General features: G+C 37.0%; 1 protein-coding gene across 5 annotated transcripts in view; it reads left to right on the top strand.

Moving 5' to 3' along the window:
* The window catches only part of JMJD1C (jumonji domain containing 1C), a 307703-nt gene that overhangs the window by 188506 nt on the left and 102994 nt on the right, over positions 1-16203 (top strand). For 2 of the 5 annotated variants that reach the window (XM_036264657.1, XM_036264658.1), the window contains one exon: positions 183-226. The exons of the other annotated variants lie outside the window; for them this stretch is intronic. In XM_036264657.1, the coding sequence (XP_036120550.1) occupies positions 185-226 (42 nt within the window). In that variant the 5' untranslated portion in view covers positions 183-184. The remainder of the gene's footprint in view (positions 1-182; positions 227-16203) is intronic. 5 annotated transcript variants of the gene reach the window in all.

Genomic DNA, 16203 nt, shown 5'->3' with positions numbered 1-16203 from the left:
AACTCAGACATCTTCTAAGAATTTATTCTACAGTCTTAAATGTATTTGTTAGAATTAACTTAAGTAAAGGATCATCATTATCATCATTATAAGTGATATAATTCAAAGATTAATCATCTACAGAAAACTGAAAATTCAAGAAGGCTGGGTACCTTGAAAGGCTTTCTCTTTGTTTCTTACAGAGATGATTTTGCTGACAGTCTTGAAATGTGAACACAGGAAAAAGGTATTCATGTACAGCTTGGAATTCATAGGAATTTAAGTCATTTGGTTAACTGCAGATGATTTTATTTTTATGTTTTTGATGAAGAGAAGATGGTACATTAACAATATTTTATACAAAAATTATGGGCAGTGATAGCAGGGCAGATATTTGTAGGGCCTTTGAAACACAGGTGAATTCTGTTCTGTTATGATATATCCACTTTAAAATGAACTTGGCAATATACTATAGTAGGCAATTCATATGAATATAATAAATCAATTATCTTTATTTCTAAACATTTTTCATATTACATGCTTCTAGAATGGTTCTTGACATTATATAGACTGTCTGTACTAATGGTTATTAAATATGTAAATTACTGATTAAAGATTTTAAACAATTAGAGCATATGTGGCATTCTGTCTTTAAGTGATGTGCAGAGAACGCTTCAAATATATAGAGACATTTGAAAATAATATGTTTTGGGTTAAAAAATGTTTCCTCCAAAATATATTTTGAAGCCCTAACCCTTGGTACCTGTGATGTGACCTCATTAGAAATAGGGTTTTTGCAGATGTAATTAAGTTAGGATGAAGTTAATGGAGTGGTCCATAATCCAATAAGACTATTGTTCTTACAAAAAGAGGGAAAATGGGCAAAGATACATAGAGATGACAGAGGCAGAGATTTGAGTAATGTAGCTATAAGCCAAGGAATGCAAAGAATCTTAGCAGACCATCAGAAACTAGAAAGAGGCAAGGAAGAACTCCTTTATAGTTTTCAGACGTATTCTGACCTTGTTAAATACCTTGAATTCAGACTTTTTGCTTTTAGAACTGAGACAATAAATTTCTGTTGTTTTAAGAGACCCATAGTACTTTAATACAGCAACCCTAGGAAATGTATAAAACAAAGTTTAAAATATTTTGTGGTTTTATAATTCATATTATACATTCTAACGTAATACCTCATTTTTTTTTTATCCTCACCCGAGGACATTTTTTCATTTTTTAATCAGAGTGGGAGGGAGAGAGAGGAAGAGAGAGAGAGAGAGAAACATTGACATGAAAGAGACACATCAAGTGTTTGCCACCCGCATGACCCATCCAGGGCTGGGGACAAACCGCAACATGCCCCTAGCGGGAACCGAACCTGGGTCTCTCCAGACCACAGGCCGACACTCTAACCGCTGAGCCAAACCGGCCAGGGCTGATACCTCATTTTTAACATTTCTTTCTCTTTTGTTTTCTCACCTTTTCCTAATTTTTAAAATTTCCTTTGCCTTTTTCTCTATATAATTTCATTCTCTTTTCTAGCTGAGGCTGTAATTGGGAGTCCTGTCATTCATATTTACCTATCAGGGCTATAAACTGAAACCTTTATTCTTCAGATTGTCAAGTTATAATACATGGGCATATCAAACACTGAGTTACTCACTAAAGATATAGTACAACCTGCCTTTATGGCCCTTAATAGTCCTTGAAAGAAAGTTAGACTTCTATAGTTTTAGAGTAGTATAATGGACTTTAAAAAGTAATCTTGTCCAACCTTTTCATTCTGTAGATAGGGATAAACTGTATTACCTCTTCCTTTTAGAATGTTCTCATTCTCTGAAATGGTATAGCTGAGGTCTCACGTTAATCCACTCTTTCCAGTTGGCTTTTGAAAATCAAATTGTGAATGAAGAAACAGGTTTTTATGAAAATTATGTACTTAAAAGTTGACTGTTTGTTTGTTTTGTTAATCCTCACTGAGAATATTTTTTCATTGATTTTTGAATAGAGGGGAAGGCAGGGAAGGAGAGAGAGAGAGAAACATCAGTGTGAGAGAGACACATTGATTGGTTGCCTCTCGCACAACCCCAATCAGGGCCAGGGTTCGAACATGCAACCAGGTACATGCCCTTGACTGGGAATCGAACCCGAGACCCTTCAGTCAGTGGGCCGACGTTCTGAACCGCTGAACCAAACTGACCAGGGCAGGCATTTTTTATGGTGTGTGAAAGTGTATTTTGTTCACACATAGTATATACATTTTTTTCAAAATTACTAATTGACTTTAACTTTTCTGAAAGGATAACTTTGTGCCATATTCATAGCTGAAATACTAGTTCTTAACCAACCAGACTATTACTATTCTCACTAAATTCAAGAAATACAAACACAGTGTTAGTTACATTTTTATGTCAGAGGCAGATCATTTTGTAGATGAGAAAGTTACATAAACATTTAGGCATGAGTTATAGTGCTGTTGGCCTTGATTTCAATGTTAATGATTTAATTATATATTAAATAAATTGTCTTTAAGCAGAAACACATAAAAGAAGATTATATATTGATAGGTTGATGAAAATGTGACCAGAGGATTGCAGGCATCTACTCCTGTATTTCCAGTAGGAGGAGGACTCAGTTTTTGGTAATTTCATGTTGTGGTGACTTTATAAAATGTAACTATAGCAAATAATGGCAATCAACTCTACTTACTTATCAATTGTACTTAACTTAGAACATTTAAAAAAATGTACCCTGACACTTTGCTACTAAATTGTAGTGCTTTTGCATGTAAAGAAGCTTGCTTGTGAAATTAACTCAAAGTTTAAGTTCACATTTTATCAAAGACACCATACACACACACACACACACACATAGATGTGTGTGTGTGTGTGTGTATAGTTTTTGTTTTTGTGTGTGTGGGTTTTTTTGTTTGTTTTTACATATTTTTAGATAGAGAGGAAGGGAGAGAGAGAGAAACATCAGTTGGCTGCCTCCTGCATGCCCCACACTGGGGTTTGATCCCACAACCTGGGCATGTGCCCTGACCAGGAATCAAACTGGTGACTCTCGGGGAATGGGATGGTGCTCAATCCACTGAGCCACACTAGCCGGGCAGAGACACCTTTCTTGGTCAACAGGCCAACAAGGAACTCATGAGCTTGAAGCACTTAATATTTTATTCGAGTTTTTAATTTATAATACTTAATGGCTTTTATAATATTTAGAATTCTTCTAAGTACTACACTAACTTTAGAAAAGTCTTACTACTTCAGGAAGATTCCCTAACTACTAATTCTCCTTTTTAATTTGGTGGCTTCAAGATGGTTTTAGTACTACTTTGCTTAGTAGTCTCATTTAAAACTACATGCTGGCTGTAACAGTTTAGTTCTCTACATTTTCAGTAGTGCATTTCCTGCCCTGGCCAGTTTGGCTCAGCGGTTAGAGTGTCAGCCTGCGGTCTGGAGAGACCCGGGTTCAATTCCCGTTAAGGGCATGTACCTCAGTTCAGTTTGTCCCCGGCCCTGGTTGGGCCATGTGGGTGGCAACCACTGGATGTGTCCCTTTAACATCAATGTTTCTCTCTCTCTTTCTCCCTTCCACTCTATCTGAACAAAATATTGAAAAATGGCCTCAAGTGAGGATTTTTAAAAAAATTAATTTCCTAAGAGCTTTTGGAAAGTGTTTTCCTAAGGACCATCAATTTTAGAACTTAATGATTGTCTTTGTTGTTCAAATCACTTGTTAGATACAAGTGGAAAATACAGATAAATAGGAAAAGATCTTTGTTCTCCAGAAGCTCAAAGTTTTATGGAGACAAATACATGCATCAATAAATAATTAAAGCTGTTATATTGTGTTACATGTATATGAGGCAGGAAAAGATTAATTTTGGACCGGCAATATCTGAAAAGTCATTGAAAAGCTATGTTGAAACTAGGCCTTGAAAGGATTGATTGGATTTTAGCAAATGGATATAGGGAAATAGCTTGAGCTAAATCAGAGGACAGTAAAAGAGAAGAAACAAAGGATGTTTAAGGATGTCAGATGTGTATAATTAGGGAAATGAGATAATAGAAAATGAGGTAGAAAGGGGAGTTAATCTGCAAGAAGATTTGGACACGTTTCTATATGTACTACTAAAGTGATTTGAGCAAGGGAAAGATATAGTCAAATCTGTTTTAGGGTCAGTTTGAAAGAGTCAGATTAAATGCCAGAATTCCAATTAAATGGAAAAGAACTGAATTAGTACAGTGAGAAAGGTAAGAAAAAAAGGCATGTAGATGTGGCAATTTTCTGTATGTATATAATATTTAAAACCATGAGACTGTAACAATTTAGTTCACACTGAGAAGTACAATGATTTAAACTTCAATAATTCAGAATTTTTATAGCTAAACTTGAACCTTACTAGTGTTGTGTAGGAAGTTACTCTGAGAAAATGGTATTTTCCATGTACACTAACTAGCACTGTTTCCTAGGGGCTGTGTAACAAAAAGACCCATAGGGGCTTATTGAAATACTGGAATTAAGAGGGGAGCAATTGAGAGGAGGGTGCCTAGAGGAGGAAAAGGGAGAAACATCTGTAACAAAAAACAAATAAATAATTTTAAAAATACTAGAATTACAGTGTTACTAAATCACTTTAGAAATATATAACAACAAATAAGGCGATTAACAAAATGAGAAGACAGGCCACAGACTTGGAGAAAATATTTACAAAAGACATCTGCATGAAGACTCTTGTTGAAAAATATGCAATGAACTCTTAAAACTCAGCAGTAAGAAAACAACAACCGATTAAAAATATGGGCAAAAAACCTGAACAGACATCTCACCATAGATGATTTACAGATGGAAAATATGCTTATGAAAAGATGTTTAACATCAGATGTCATTAGAGAATTACAAATTTAAACAAGGAGATGCCACTAGACACCTACTAAAATTGAAACCGAGCCAAAATCCCTTTTTGGCCAAGTACCCTCAGTTTCTCACTTGTATGAAACCAGACCTGAGTTTCTTTTCCTTATTCACCTAAGTCAACTTTCTCAGACATAAATCAGGGTCTTGGGGTGGTAGTTCCCCTTCTGGAGTCATAGATAACATACTGTGTATACCTTGAGTTGTTTTTACAGGAACCTCCTCCTTCCTTGCACACACACACACACACACACACACACACACACTCTCTCTCTCTCTCTCTCTCTCTCTCAACTGAAGATGGAGAACTGCTGACCACAGTCTCATAAACCCCAAACTAGATGGCGCCAGAGCATTGGTGACCAGAAGTCTTGAATTATCTCTGTAACTCTAGCTCCAACCAATCAGAAGATACCCATAGGCTGATCATGCATTCAACACCACTACCCCTACCCAGTTTTACCATTTAAAACCAAATGCCAGCCCTGGCCAGTTTGGTTCAGCACTTAGAGTGTCAGCCTGTGGTCCAGAGAGACCCAAGTTCGGTTCCTCCTAAGGACGTGTACCACGATTGCAGTTTTTCCCCGGCCCTGGTTGGGTTGTGTGGGTAACAGCCACTCGATGTTTCCCTTTCATGTCCATGTTTCTCTCTTTTCCTCTCTCTCCCTCCCACTCTATCTGAACAAAAAATGGAAAAATGTCCTCAGGCGAGGATTAAAAAAAACCCAAATGCCAGTAAGTAGTTGGGGAATTTGGACCTTTGAGCAGTAGCTTTCCAGTTCTCCTTGCAAAGCATTAGCAATAAAGCCACCCTAATTTCTCCACTGCAGATTCTTGGTATTCATTGTTTGACTCTGCTGTTGCCTGCTGGAATAATCCTCTTTCTGTTCAGTTACAAAGTGGAAAAAAGTCCAAAACACTAACAACACCAAATGCTGATGAGGATAGAGGATATGGAACAACAGTGGAAGACAGTTTGACAGTTACTTACAAAGCTGAACATACTTTTACTGTACAATCCAGCAATTATACTCCTTGGTATTTACCCAATGAGTTGAAAACTTTTTTTTAAATACAAAAACCTGCATATGAATATTTATATGAACTTTATTTGTAGTTACCAAAACTTGGAATCAACCAAGATGTGTTTCAATAGGTGAATGGATAAGTAAACTGTGATACATCCAAGCAGTGAATTATTATTAAGCACCAGAAAAAAATGAGCTATGAAGCCATGAAAACACATGGAACCTTACACGCATATTTTACTAAATGAAAGAAGCCAATCGAAAAGGTCACATAGTATACAATTCCAACTACAAGACATTCTGGAATATACAAAACTATGGAGAATGTAAAAAGATCAGTGGTGAGGGGAAAGGGGGATGAACAGGCAGAGCACAAATAATTTTTAGGGCAGTGAAACTATTCTACATGATACTATAATGATGGTTATATGTCATACATTTATCCAAACCCTCAGACTGTACAACACCAAGAGTGAACCCTAATGATGTGTCATTGTACATTCATCAATTATATCAAATGTATCACTGTTTTAGAATGTTGATAGTGGGTTAGGTTGTGCATGTGTAGAAGTAGGTCATGTATGGAAACTCTGTGTTTTCTATTCAATTAAAACCACTCTAAGAAATAAAGTCTAATTCAAAATTTAAAAAGAAAGAAGGAGGAAAATAGAAGGTTGATTAACAGTCAGGATAGGGCATAGTGGGGAGAAAGGGCCATAATACTAAATTTATGAGTCTTACAAAGTTCTTTTGTCCTGTCTGTGCCACACAGCCTTCCCTGCTGATAACATAACTATGAGGACCAGATATGAATGTGAGCCTGGGAACTCAGCCCAGGGAAGGGGCCTGGAATGAATATATGCTTACTATCGAAGAAGTAAGCAAGCCTGGCCACAAGTATAACTCACCAAAGACTTGCTGAGCAGCCATGCCTTTTGTCTTTGACATTTTTGGCAGAGGACACCTGAGGCCATAATGGGTGTCACCACTGAAAGACCAATTTAGGGGTGACATATAGTTATCAGTATATAGATGACATGATCTGAGCTTAATGAATAGATTACATTTATTTGATGTTCCCATGTATTTTCTATTTATTCCCTTTTATTCTTTCTATGTCTAATACATTACACAGGATGCTTGCTACCTATACTAACCATATCATGAGTTTCATTTATTGCAATTTTTTTCTTGTTATCTAGAGTAGAAGTAGATATTATCCCCCCAAAATATATAACAAGCACATATTTACAGCTATTATGTCATATACCTCCTTTCCAGAAATAGTTTTTGTGTAACAATGATTTTAGCCTAATATTCTTTTGATAAATATTGAACAGTATTGTTATTCTTAAATGTGATTTAAAATTTCAAAACATATATCTTTTAAAATCAAAGCCATGACAGATTTGAAAGTGCACCCACAACTTCTCATATTGTAGTGCTCTATGTAAATAAATACCCTCTGCATGAATGCTTTTTTGTATGATAGTACTACTTTATAAGGTAGCTCATCCCATTACTGGGTAACTAAAATTGTTACAAAGCTTTTCCTATTATTAAACCAAAATCTGGCTATATGTAACTTTTATATATTGGACTTAGTTTATTTTCTAGTCACTATTTCTTCAATCTTTTAGGTCTAGAATTATTTTGAAACTCTCATAGAAGATATCACTAGCCTCTTTTAAGAACTTTATGGACTCCGTGAAGGCTTTGTTTGTTTTGTTTTTAAATCCAGGTTGAGATCCTCTGTTCTAGAACAAGATACATCAAGTTTTTTCCTATATATTAAAGGATAATAAAGACCTTAGGCTAAACATTTCAAGTTCTTTTAACCAGTCCTAACATGACTTGATTGTAGAAAGACCTTCACTATTCAGTTACCTACTTTTGCTTATATTTAATGTCAATGACTTTCTGAATGGAGCGCCTTTAATCTTCATTTGAAGTGGTCCCAATATATTGGGACTGTTGCTTCACATATTTGGAACACACTACAATAGCAGTTTCAGTATTCACACCATAGTACATTCCTGCCTCATATTGAGTTTCTCTAGCTTCATTTTTACATCATCCAAAATCTCTGGGACAATATTTAACACATTGTAGATTTTTCAGTGAATATTTGTAGAATTAATAAAACTTTCTCATCTTTTTTTTGCATCTAAAGCTACCAAGCAAGTTTTACCACATATTATAGTAATGTGTGCCTGTGAGAGATGGGGTGGGAATGTGTGTTGCACCATACTTAAGTAGTTAGTGGCTTTTTGGAACCTGAACTGGATATTGAACATTTTTATTTTCACTCTTGTTAAATTTCATTGTACAAGAGCATTTAGTTCTTTTGTTATCTAGAGAGATGTCAGGGAAAACAAAATTGTTAATTTTTACTTTCCTGTATACAATGTTGTTGCAGGAGAAATCAATGGGCCATAGTTCTCCATTGCTAGTGGGAATAGGGCTCTTGCAATATCTTCAGAAAATGAATTTTCTAAGATTTGCATAGGAGAATGAATGATTTGTATTTGTGTGGAATTATATCCCTTGGGTTCCAAAGTTCCAGCTCCCTCAGGCCAGTCCAAAAAGAGAGGTAGCGGGGTTCTGGCAAAGCCAGCAGCAGAGTCAGTGTCCAGAGCTTTCTTTCATTCCATGGTGGAGTTGGGTCCAGCATAGCATCAGGCTAGATTCAGTCCTTTGTGGAGGTCCCACATGGCCATGAGCCACGTGGGCAAATGCAGGGGAGCGCTCCTCCTGCAACAGGAGTCCCAAGAAGAGCAGAAGGCCAAATGCCAAGAGAGAGGGAACTTTCTTTGTTCAGGAGATTATGGAGCTCAGATTTCCACATCTATTCCGGCCACTGACTCGCTCCTAGGTGTAACTGACATGTAAACATTTTCCCATGTCACTCAGACCTTACTGAGCATGCTTCTAAACTGCCTTTGTCTAGTCCCCTACCCCATCAGTCCTCAGGGGGAAAATGGCATACCTATACTATCTGGTCTTCCCCCTACTCCTTTTTGTTAAGTAATAACCAGATTATTGTAATGGTATCGATACTGTGCATAGTGAATAGGTGCTTCCTAAATGTTTGCTAACTAAATGAATAATTAATGCCGTGAATTTGTTAGTAAAGTACTTTGAAAGCTTGATTCACTACTGGTGAATGTTTTATGCTTTATATTTCAATGAGTAACTTTGAATATATTTTCCTAAAGATAAGCACCTTAAATCATAACTTCATGTATACTTTCTAGATGTCAAGATAGGACACCTAAACTTATCCTACACCTCCCTCCCCCAAAACAGCAACAACAACAACAATGAATTGCTACAATTGATTATACTTAATAGTAATTTCGGGCTTTCACCTCCTTGGGCCACAATCTTGAACCAACTCATTCTGAGTTCATAGTTCATGCAACGTGGGAATTTTTTGCTGCTTTACAGGCAGTTTTAATCAGCTTTGAAATCTTTTGTTGAATGATTAACCATACTTTTGGCTCTTCATGTCTTCTCTTGAGGAACTTCCTTTTGTTCCTCATCAAGAGAAAACTACCTTTACAGTTAATATTGTTTTCTTATTTGTGTTTGTTCTCTTTCCATGTAATCTAGGAAGCACCATTGTCACTTTCTGAGATTGCTGCTTTAACTTCTTCATATTTTTAGGAAGTCAAGGCGTTTTTAAATAGGTATCTCTCTGCATTATACCAAAGAGCTTTATCCTCTGTTAGCTCTAGGTTATTTGAATTTGAAAATCTGGTGTGTAAAATTGATCTCTACGTGGTTCAAATATCTCCACATTGAGAATGAGCAGCTTTCCGATGTAAGCTGTTGGTAAGCTATGTCAAAGTTCTGTGCTTCCTGAGAAAGTAGGAGGTTGAGTTAGCAAAGTGACAAGGAGAGTAATCTGTTTAGAGAATGTCTAAGACCTGGACTGGGGCACTCTGTTCTGAGATATAGTCACTCTAGGGCATGTGTTCTTTTTTTTTTTTTTTTTTATCCTCACCCGAGGACATTTTTTTTTCCATTTTTTGTTCAGATAGAGCGGGAGGGAGAGAGAGGAAGAGAGAGAGAGAGAGAAACATCGATGTGAAGGGACACATCGAGTGGCTGCCACCCACACGACCAACCAGGGCCGGGGACAAACTGCAACCGAGGTACGTGCCCTTAGCGGGAACCGAACCCGGGTCTCTCTGTACCGCAGGCCGACGCTCCAACCGCTGAGCCAAACTGGCCAGGGCAGGGCCTGTGTTCTTAACTAAGATTCATGGTTCCCAAAGCTGACTGAACCTCAGATTTATTTGAGGTATCATTTTAAAACTAAGTATTCTTGGTTTGTCCTGTGTTTTTTATTTAATGTTTAGTCAAGTGTAGCCACAAGAGGACAAGAGGGGCACATGAGAACAAAGTTTATTATGCTCATAGGTCCTAGAGAGATAAAGTCATTGCATGTGACAAGGAAGCAGGTTCAACTAAGCAGGTGGGGAGCCAAGAGAGAGCACAAGGACCTGTGGGCTTTGTTGGGGAGTCTGGTTGGAATGTACAAGAAAAGAAAGAAGGGAATGTTATTGGTCACTTGAATGCCACTAAGTCAAGGTTAGGGGAGAGCAAGGAGAACATGTGTCAAGGGCCAACCTTCTTCACCTGATCATATGAATAGGCAGCTTATAGCCAGTTTGTGGGGATATTAAGACAGCACGGAAAAGATTTTTTAAAATAAATTATTAAAAATATTTACAGTACAGTGTCCCATTTTCAAGAGTTTTTGATTCAGTATCTCATCAGGGTTAAAGCTTAGAAATGTATGTTCTTAAAAGGTCCTGCAGATGACCTTGGACGCCCCTGCAATTGTGGTGCAAAATTAGGCATGTCATGTTTTGGGAGCTATAGCTTTCTTCAGGCTGAGAGTTCCTTGACCCCAAAAAGGTTAAAAATAACACTTACTGTAAGTCACTGGTTCTCAAAGTTTACAGTGCTTCAGAATTATTCAAGGACTTGTTAAAATACAGATCGTTAGGCTCCAGCCCCAGAATTTCTGCTTCAAGTAGTCTGGGGTGAAGCCTAAGAAACTGCATTTTTAATTAGTCCTTGGTTGTGGTGGTGCATTGGACAGGGGGCTACCCTTTGCGAACCACTGTTCTAAGACTTGGCTGGCACCACTCTGTGCCTTCAGCGTCAAGCTCTAGAAGTAAAGTATACTTTTCAGAATGCTTCACCAATTAGTATAGCGATAAACATAATGAAGCATAACAGAGCTCAATCTAGTTGATCACTGTAAGAGAATGGTAAAAAAACAAACTCCCTCCTTCCTGGCAAAAGTATACAGGCATTGTTCATTGTCACATTGATAAACCTGTTTCATAAACAATTGCTTCTACTATGTAGCATTTTTTCCCTAGCAGAATAGAAAAATACATAGTTCTTTGAGCACTCTTAGTGGTTTGATTTTTTTTTTTTTCTTTATTGAATTTAAAGAGAGAGAGAAAGGAAGGGAGAGGGAGAGAGATAGAAACATTGATGAGAGATCATCAGTTGGCTACCTCCTACATGATCCCCCACTAGGGATCTGGCCCACAACCTGGGCATGTGCCCCGACCAAGAATTGAACCGGTGACCTCCTGGTACATGGGTAGACGCTCAACCACTGAGCCACACCAGCCAGGCCAGTGATTTGATATTTTTTTTAGTCTAAACGTAATGTAACTTAAAAAAAATTTTTTTTTTAAATTTATTTTAGAGAGTGGAAAAGAAAGGTTTGGTGTGGGGTTGGGGGACATCAGTTCATTGTTCTACTTATTTATGCATTCATTGTTTGCTTCTTGCATGTTCCCTGACTGAGATCGAACTCACAACCTTGGCATATCGGGACAGTGCCCTAACCAACTGACCTAACCAGGCCAGGACCTAAAATGTAACTTTTAAAATTAATTTTTTGAAGATATTTTTTATTGATTTTTTTTTTAGAGAGAGAAAGGGAGAAGGACAGAAACAACAATGTGAGAGGGAAACATCAATCAACTGTTTCCTGCATGCCCCCTACCAGGGATCAAGCCTCAACCCTGGCCTGTGCCCTAAGAATTGAACCAGCATCCATGAATGGGGTGAAGCCCAACCAACTGAACTGCATTGGCCAGGGCTAAAATGTAACTTTTTAAGTGCTCCTGTTTTCCAAGGCTAAGTAGAATATAGCTCAATGTAAAAACAATATACATAGTTTGACCTAAATGTGACAGGAAGCAGGAAAAATAATGTTAAAGATTCCTGAAATTAGGAAAATTTGTTCTATTTTAAAGAGCTCCTAAAGCAGGTGGTCAATGCTTTTAGATCCCCAAAGAAAAAACAACTGTTTCAAGAGCTATAAAATACTACTAAATCCACAGGAGTCCCAAAGTGTATTTGCCCAGACTACTTACAGGCTGTCTGAAACTAAGACCCTGGGAGAAATCTTTATTAGCCTTGATGAGTCTAATTATGAAACCTTCCTCTCTCAAAAGAGATAAACTTAAGTCAGGCTTCTGGGCATCATTAATGGGCCTTAGCTTTTTCCTTTCCCAGTTAACCTTGGGACTTTTGTTGACTCATGCCTTTAAAGGGAGTTGCCCTCAGTGAAACAGGAACTGACCTGAATTATGAAAGCATAGAGGGGAGGGACTTTGTTTAAAAGAAGTGTATTAAAATTAAAGTTAAATTAGTAGTTATTGATCTGAAATTAGATTATAGGTATTTATTTTCTCTGTACTTTCTTGAAATACAACTTTCAGTGGTCTTACAACACATTAGAAGGGTAGGAAAGTTTATTTTAGATGAATAATAATTTCTAATGGAAATAAAGTACGTTGGTGTGAAAGACTTTATGTAAAGTTCTCTCTTCTTTTGTAGTTCTTTGACTTGGTGCTATAGTATTTCGATATTTCATGGCTGTCAAAATGTTTGCATAAATTATCAGTACATAAAGAAAAATATGGTTGCCCTGACTGGTTTGTTTCAGCTGTTGGAGTGTTGGCCTGCGGTCCAGAGAGACCTAAGCTCGGGTCCCGCGAATGGCATGTACCTTGGTTACAGTTTGTCCCCGGCCCTGGTTGGGATGTGTGGGTGGCAGCTTCTCGATGTGTCCCTTTCATATCAATGTTTCTCTCTCTCTCCCACTCTATCTGAACAAAAAATGGAGAAATGTCCTCGGGTGAGGATAAAAAAAAAGAAAGAAAGAAAATATGGTTGAAACTTCAGTAACTTTGACATTACCGTACTATATTTTGAATCTAAATACTACTTAGCACATGTGATCCTTATCACCTAAAATATATTAATTTTTAAGATAATCAAACTAGCCACTATATCCATACTTGATGGAAATTGTGAATCCCCCTTGTTAGATGAAACATTCAACTTCCAGATTGTTGCTGACATCATCAGAGCTTTTGACAAACAAGGAGGTAATGGGGAAATAATTGTAGAGCCTTCTTGACTTGTGCTGCATAAGAAACAGATGTTTGCCAGCCGGAAACAAACAAAACCAGTAAAGAAATAGATACTCTATTCAGCTTTTAAAAAGTACAAACAGTGAAATAATTAAGGAAAATTGGAAAAAGCATTTAAAAATTAGTTTTGGAACAAAAACGGCCAGGAAAACAGTCATATGCAAACATAAGGGCATCTATTCTATTCTCTAAGAATGATATGGTTGACAGGTTCTCAGACTGTAAGACATTTTAGTTTAGTTTTACTTTTAATTTCTTTTGTGATTTTGTGATTATTACCATTTCAACACATGCCTTTGATTTATGATTGGGTTGATGTAATTATGTAATAGTTTTTATTCCCACAAAATTACGTTTGTTTTTCATCAGAATATATAAAGGATCTGTGGATTACAGTAATCCTGTGCAACAGAAGTCTCCCATTTACTTTTATTTGTGCCAAGCTGTACAGGCCTTGGCTAATTTATTCTGAAGTGGGAGATGTTACGTTTTACTTTTAATTCTGCCACTTCATGTGAATAATACATGAACATTCAGCAGTACGCTTTTTATGCTTTCATGTATGCAAAAGTAGTAGCAGTATTTATGAAAAGTTTGGTTTAAACTTGCTTATCTTCACTTTGCTTTTAAACATTAAATGGCTTAAAGAAGACAGTATTAGAGTCTTAGCATTGGAAAGAATGAATCTTTAATATTTTGTAAACCACCCCTTGCCAAAACCAGAAATGGGATGCTTCAATGACAGACTTGTCAAGTTAGATTTCATCCAGATTCTTCTTTAATAGTTTCTAGTTATTGAAAGCTGTAAGTTCACTGCTTTGTGAATAATTCTGCTTGGTTTGCTAGTGTTTAATTATTAGAAATTTTGTTCCTTCTTTGTATTGAGCTAGAATTGGCCTTGCTAGAAATTTTACTTATAAGGTGCCTCCTTTCCAGATTTCATAACCTTTTAAATAATGGTACATAATTATTGTTTGTACTCCTCCTCTCCAGGGAAGACATTCTCCATTTCTTCTAATGATCCTAATAATCTGATTTTTTAATATCTTTGGCATACTTTAGTTTGTAATTGTTTCTCTTATATTCTGATACCCCAAATTGAACAATATATTCAGAGATGGTATAAACAATGCAAAATATGAAGGGACTATTACCTCCCTTGGTCTGAGCACTTTGTGTCAAAATTTGACTCCCAACTTTTAAATATATAACTTGTATTGACTTTGTGCCTTGAAATCCTCTAAACTTCTTTCACATGAATTTCTAGAAAGCTAGATCTTCCTTTCATCCTACTATGTAGTTGATTTTTTTTTTTTTTGTAGCATTTTTGTTATTGTTAATCCTCACCCTAGGATATTTTTCTGTTTATTTATTTTTTATTTTTTTGTGGTGCGTGCCCCTAGCGGGAACTGAACCCGAGACTCTCTGGTCCACAGGCCAACGCTCAAACACTGAGCCAAACTGGGCAGGGCTCTATTTATTTTTAGATAGAGTAGAAGGGAGGGCAGGTGAGAGAGAAAAAGAGAAACATCAATGTGAGAAAGACACATTTATTGGTTGCCTCCTGCACAACCCCGACCGGGGCTGGAAATTGAACCTGCAACCCAGATACGCACCCTTGACGATGAATTGAACCCACAACCCTTTGGTCCAGGGTCTTTCACTCTAATCGCTGAGCCTCACTGGCCAGGGCTGTGTAGTTGATTTTTTTTAAACCTAATATTGGACCTAACTTTTTCACTTTTAAGGTTGGGGGTTGTTCTTCAGATATATACCCAGAAGTGGAATTGCTGGGCAATAAGGCTGTTCCATTTAAAAATGTTTGAGGAACCTCCATATTGGTTTCCATAGTGGCTGCACCACTCACTCTGCATTCCCACCAACAGAGAACTTCAGTTCCCTTTTCTCCATATCCTCGCCAATACTTGTTTGTTGAATTATTGATGATAGCCATTCTTACAGATATGAAGTGACATCTCATTGTGGTTTTAATTTACACTTCTCTGATAATTAGTTACTGTAGGCATCATTTCATGTGTCTATTGGCCATCTTTGTGTCCTCTTTGGAAAACTGACTGTTCAGATTCTCTCTCTTTTTTTTTTTTTTTTAATGTGTTTTTATTGATATTTTTGAGAGAGAGATGGAAAGAAACATCTATATGAGAGAGAAACATTGACTGGCTGCCTCCTGCACACCCTCCACTGAGGATTGAGCCTTCAACCTTGGCATGTGCCCTGACTTGGAATTGAACCATTACCTCTCAGTCCATGGGACCACTCTCAATCCAGTGAGCCACACCAGCCAGGCTCTGTCTGTTTTTTAGTTGGATTTTTTTTTATGGTGTTGAATTATATGAGTTCTTTACAAATTTTTTATATTAATCTCTCATCGGATTTATTGTTGGTGAGTATATTCTCCCACTGAGTGGGTTGTCTGTTTTGTTGATGGTTTCCTTTGCTGTGCAAAATCTTTTTAGTTTTGTTGTAGTTTAATTTGTTTGTTTTTTCTTTTGTTTCTCTTGTCCAAGGAGATATATCAAAAGAATATTCCCAAGAGAAATGTCTGAGATGTAACTGCCTATGTTTTCTTTTAGGATTTTTATGGTCTCCAGACTTACATTTTAAGTCTTTACATCAATTTTTTTTTTTAATTTTATTTTGTTACAGATGTTTCTCCTTTTTTACTCCATTGACCCCTCCCTTCCCATCCCCCCCCCCCGCCCTGTCCCCGGCTTTGTTGTCCATGTCCATTGGTTATGCATACATGCATATAAGTTCTGTGGTTTATCTCTTTC

Source organism: Molossus molossus, unplaced genomic scaffold (assembly GCF_014108415.1).
Source record: "Molossus molossus isolate mMolMol1 unplaced genomic scaffold, mMolMol1.p scaffold_m16_p_17, whole genome shotgun sequence".
Lineage (NCBI taxonomy): Eukaryota > Metazoa > Chordata > Mammalia > Chiroptera > Molossidae > Molossus > Molossus molossus.
This window is presented reverse-complemented; position numbering and strand designations above follow the sequence as displayed.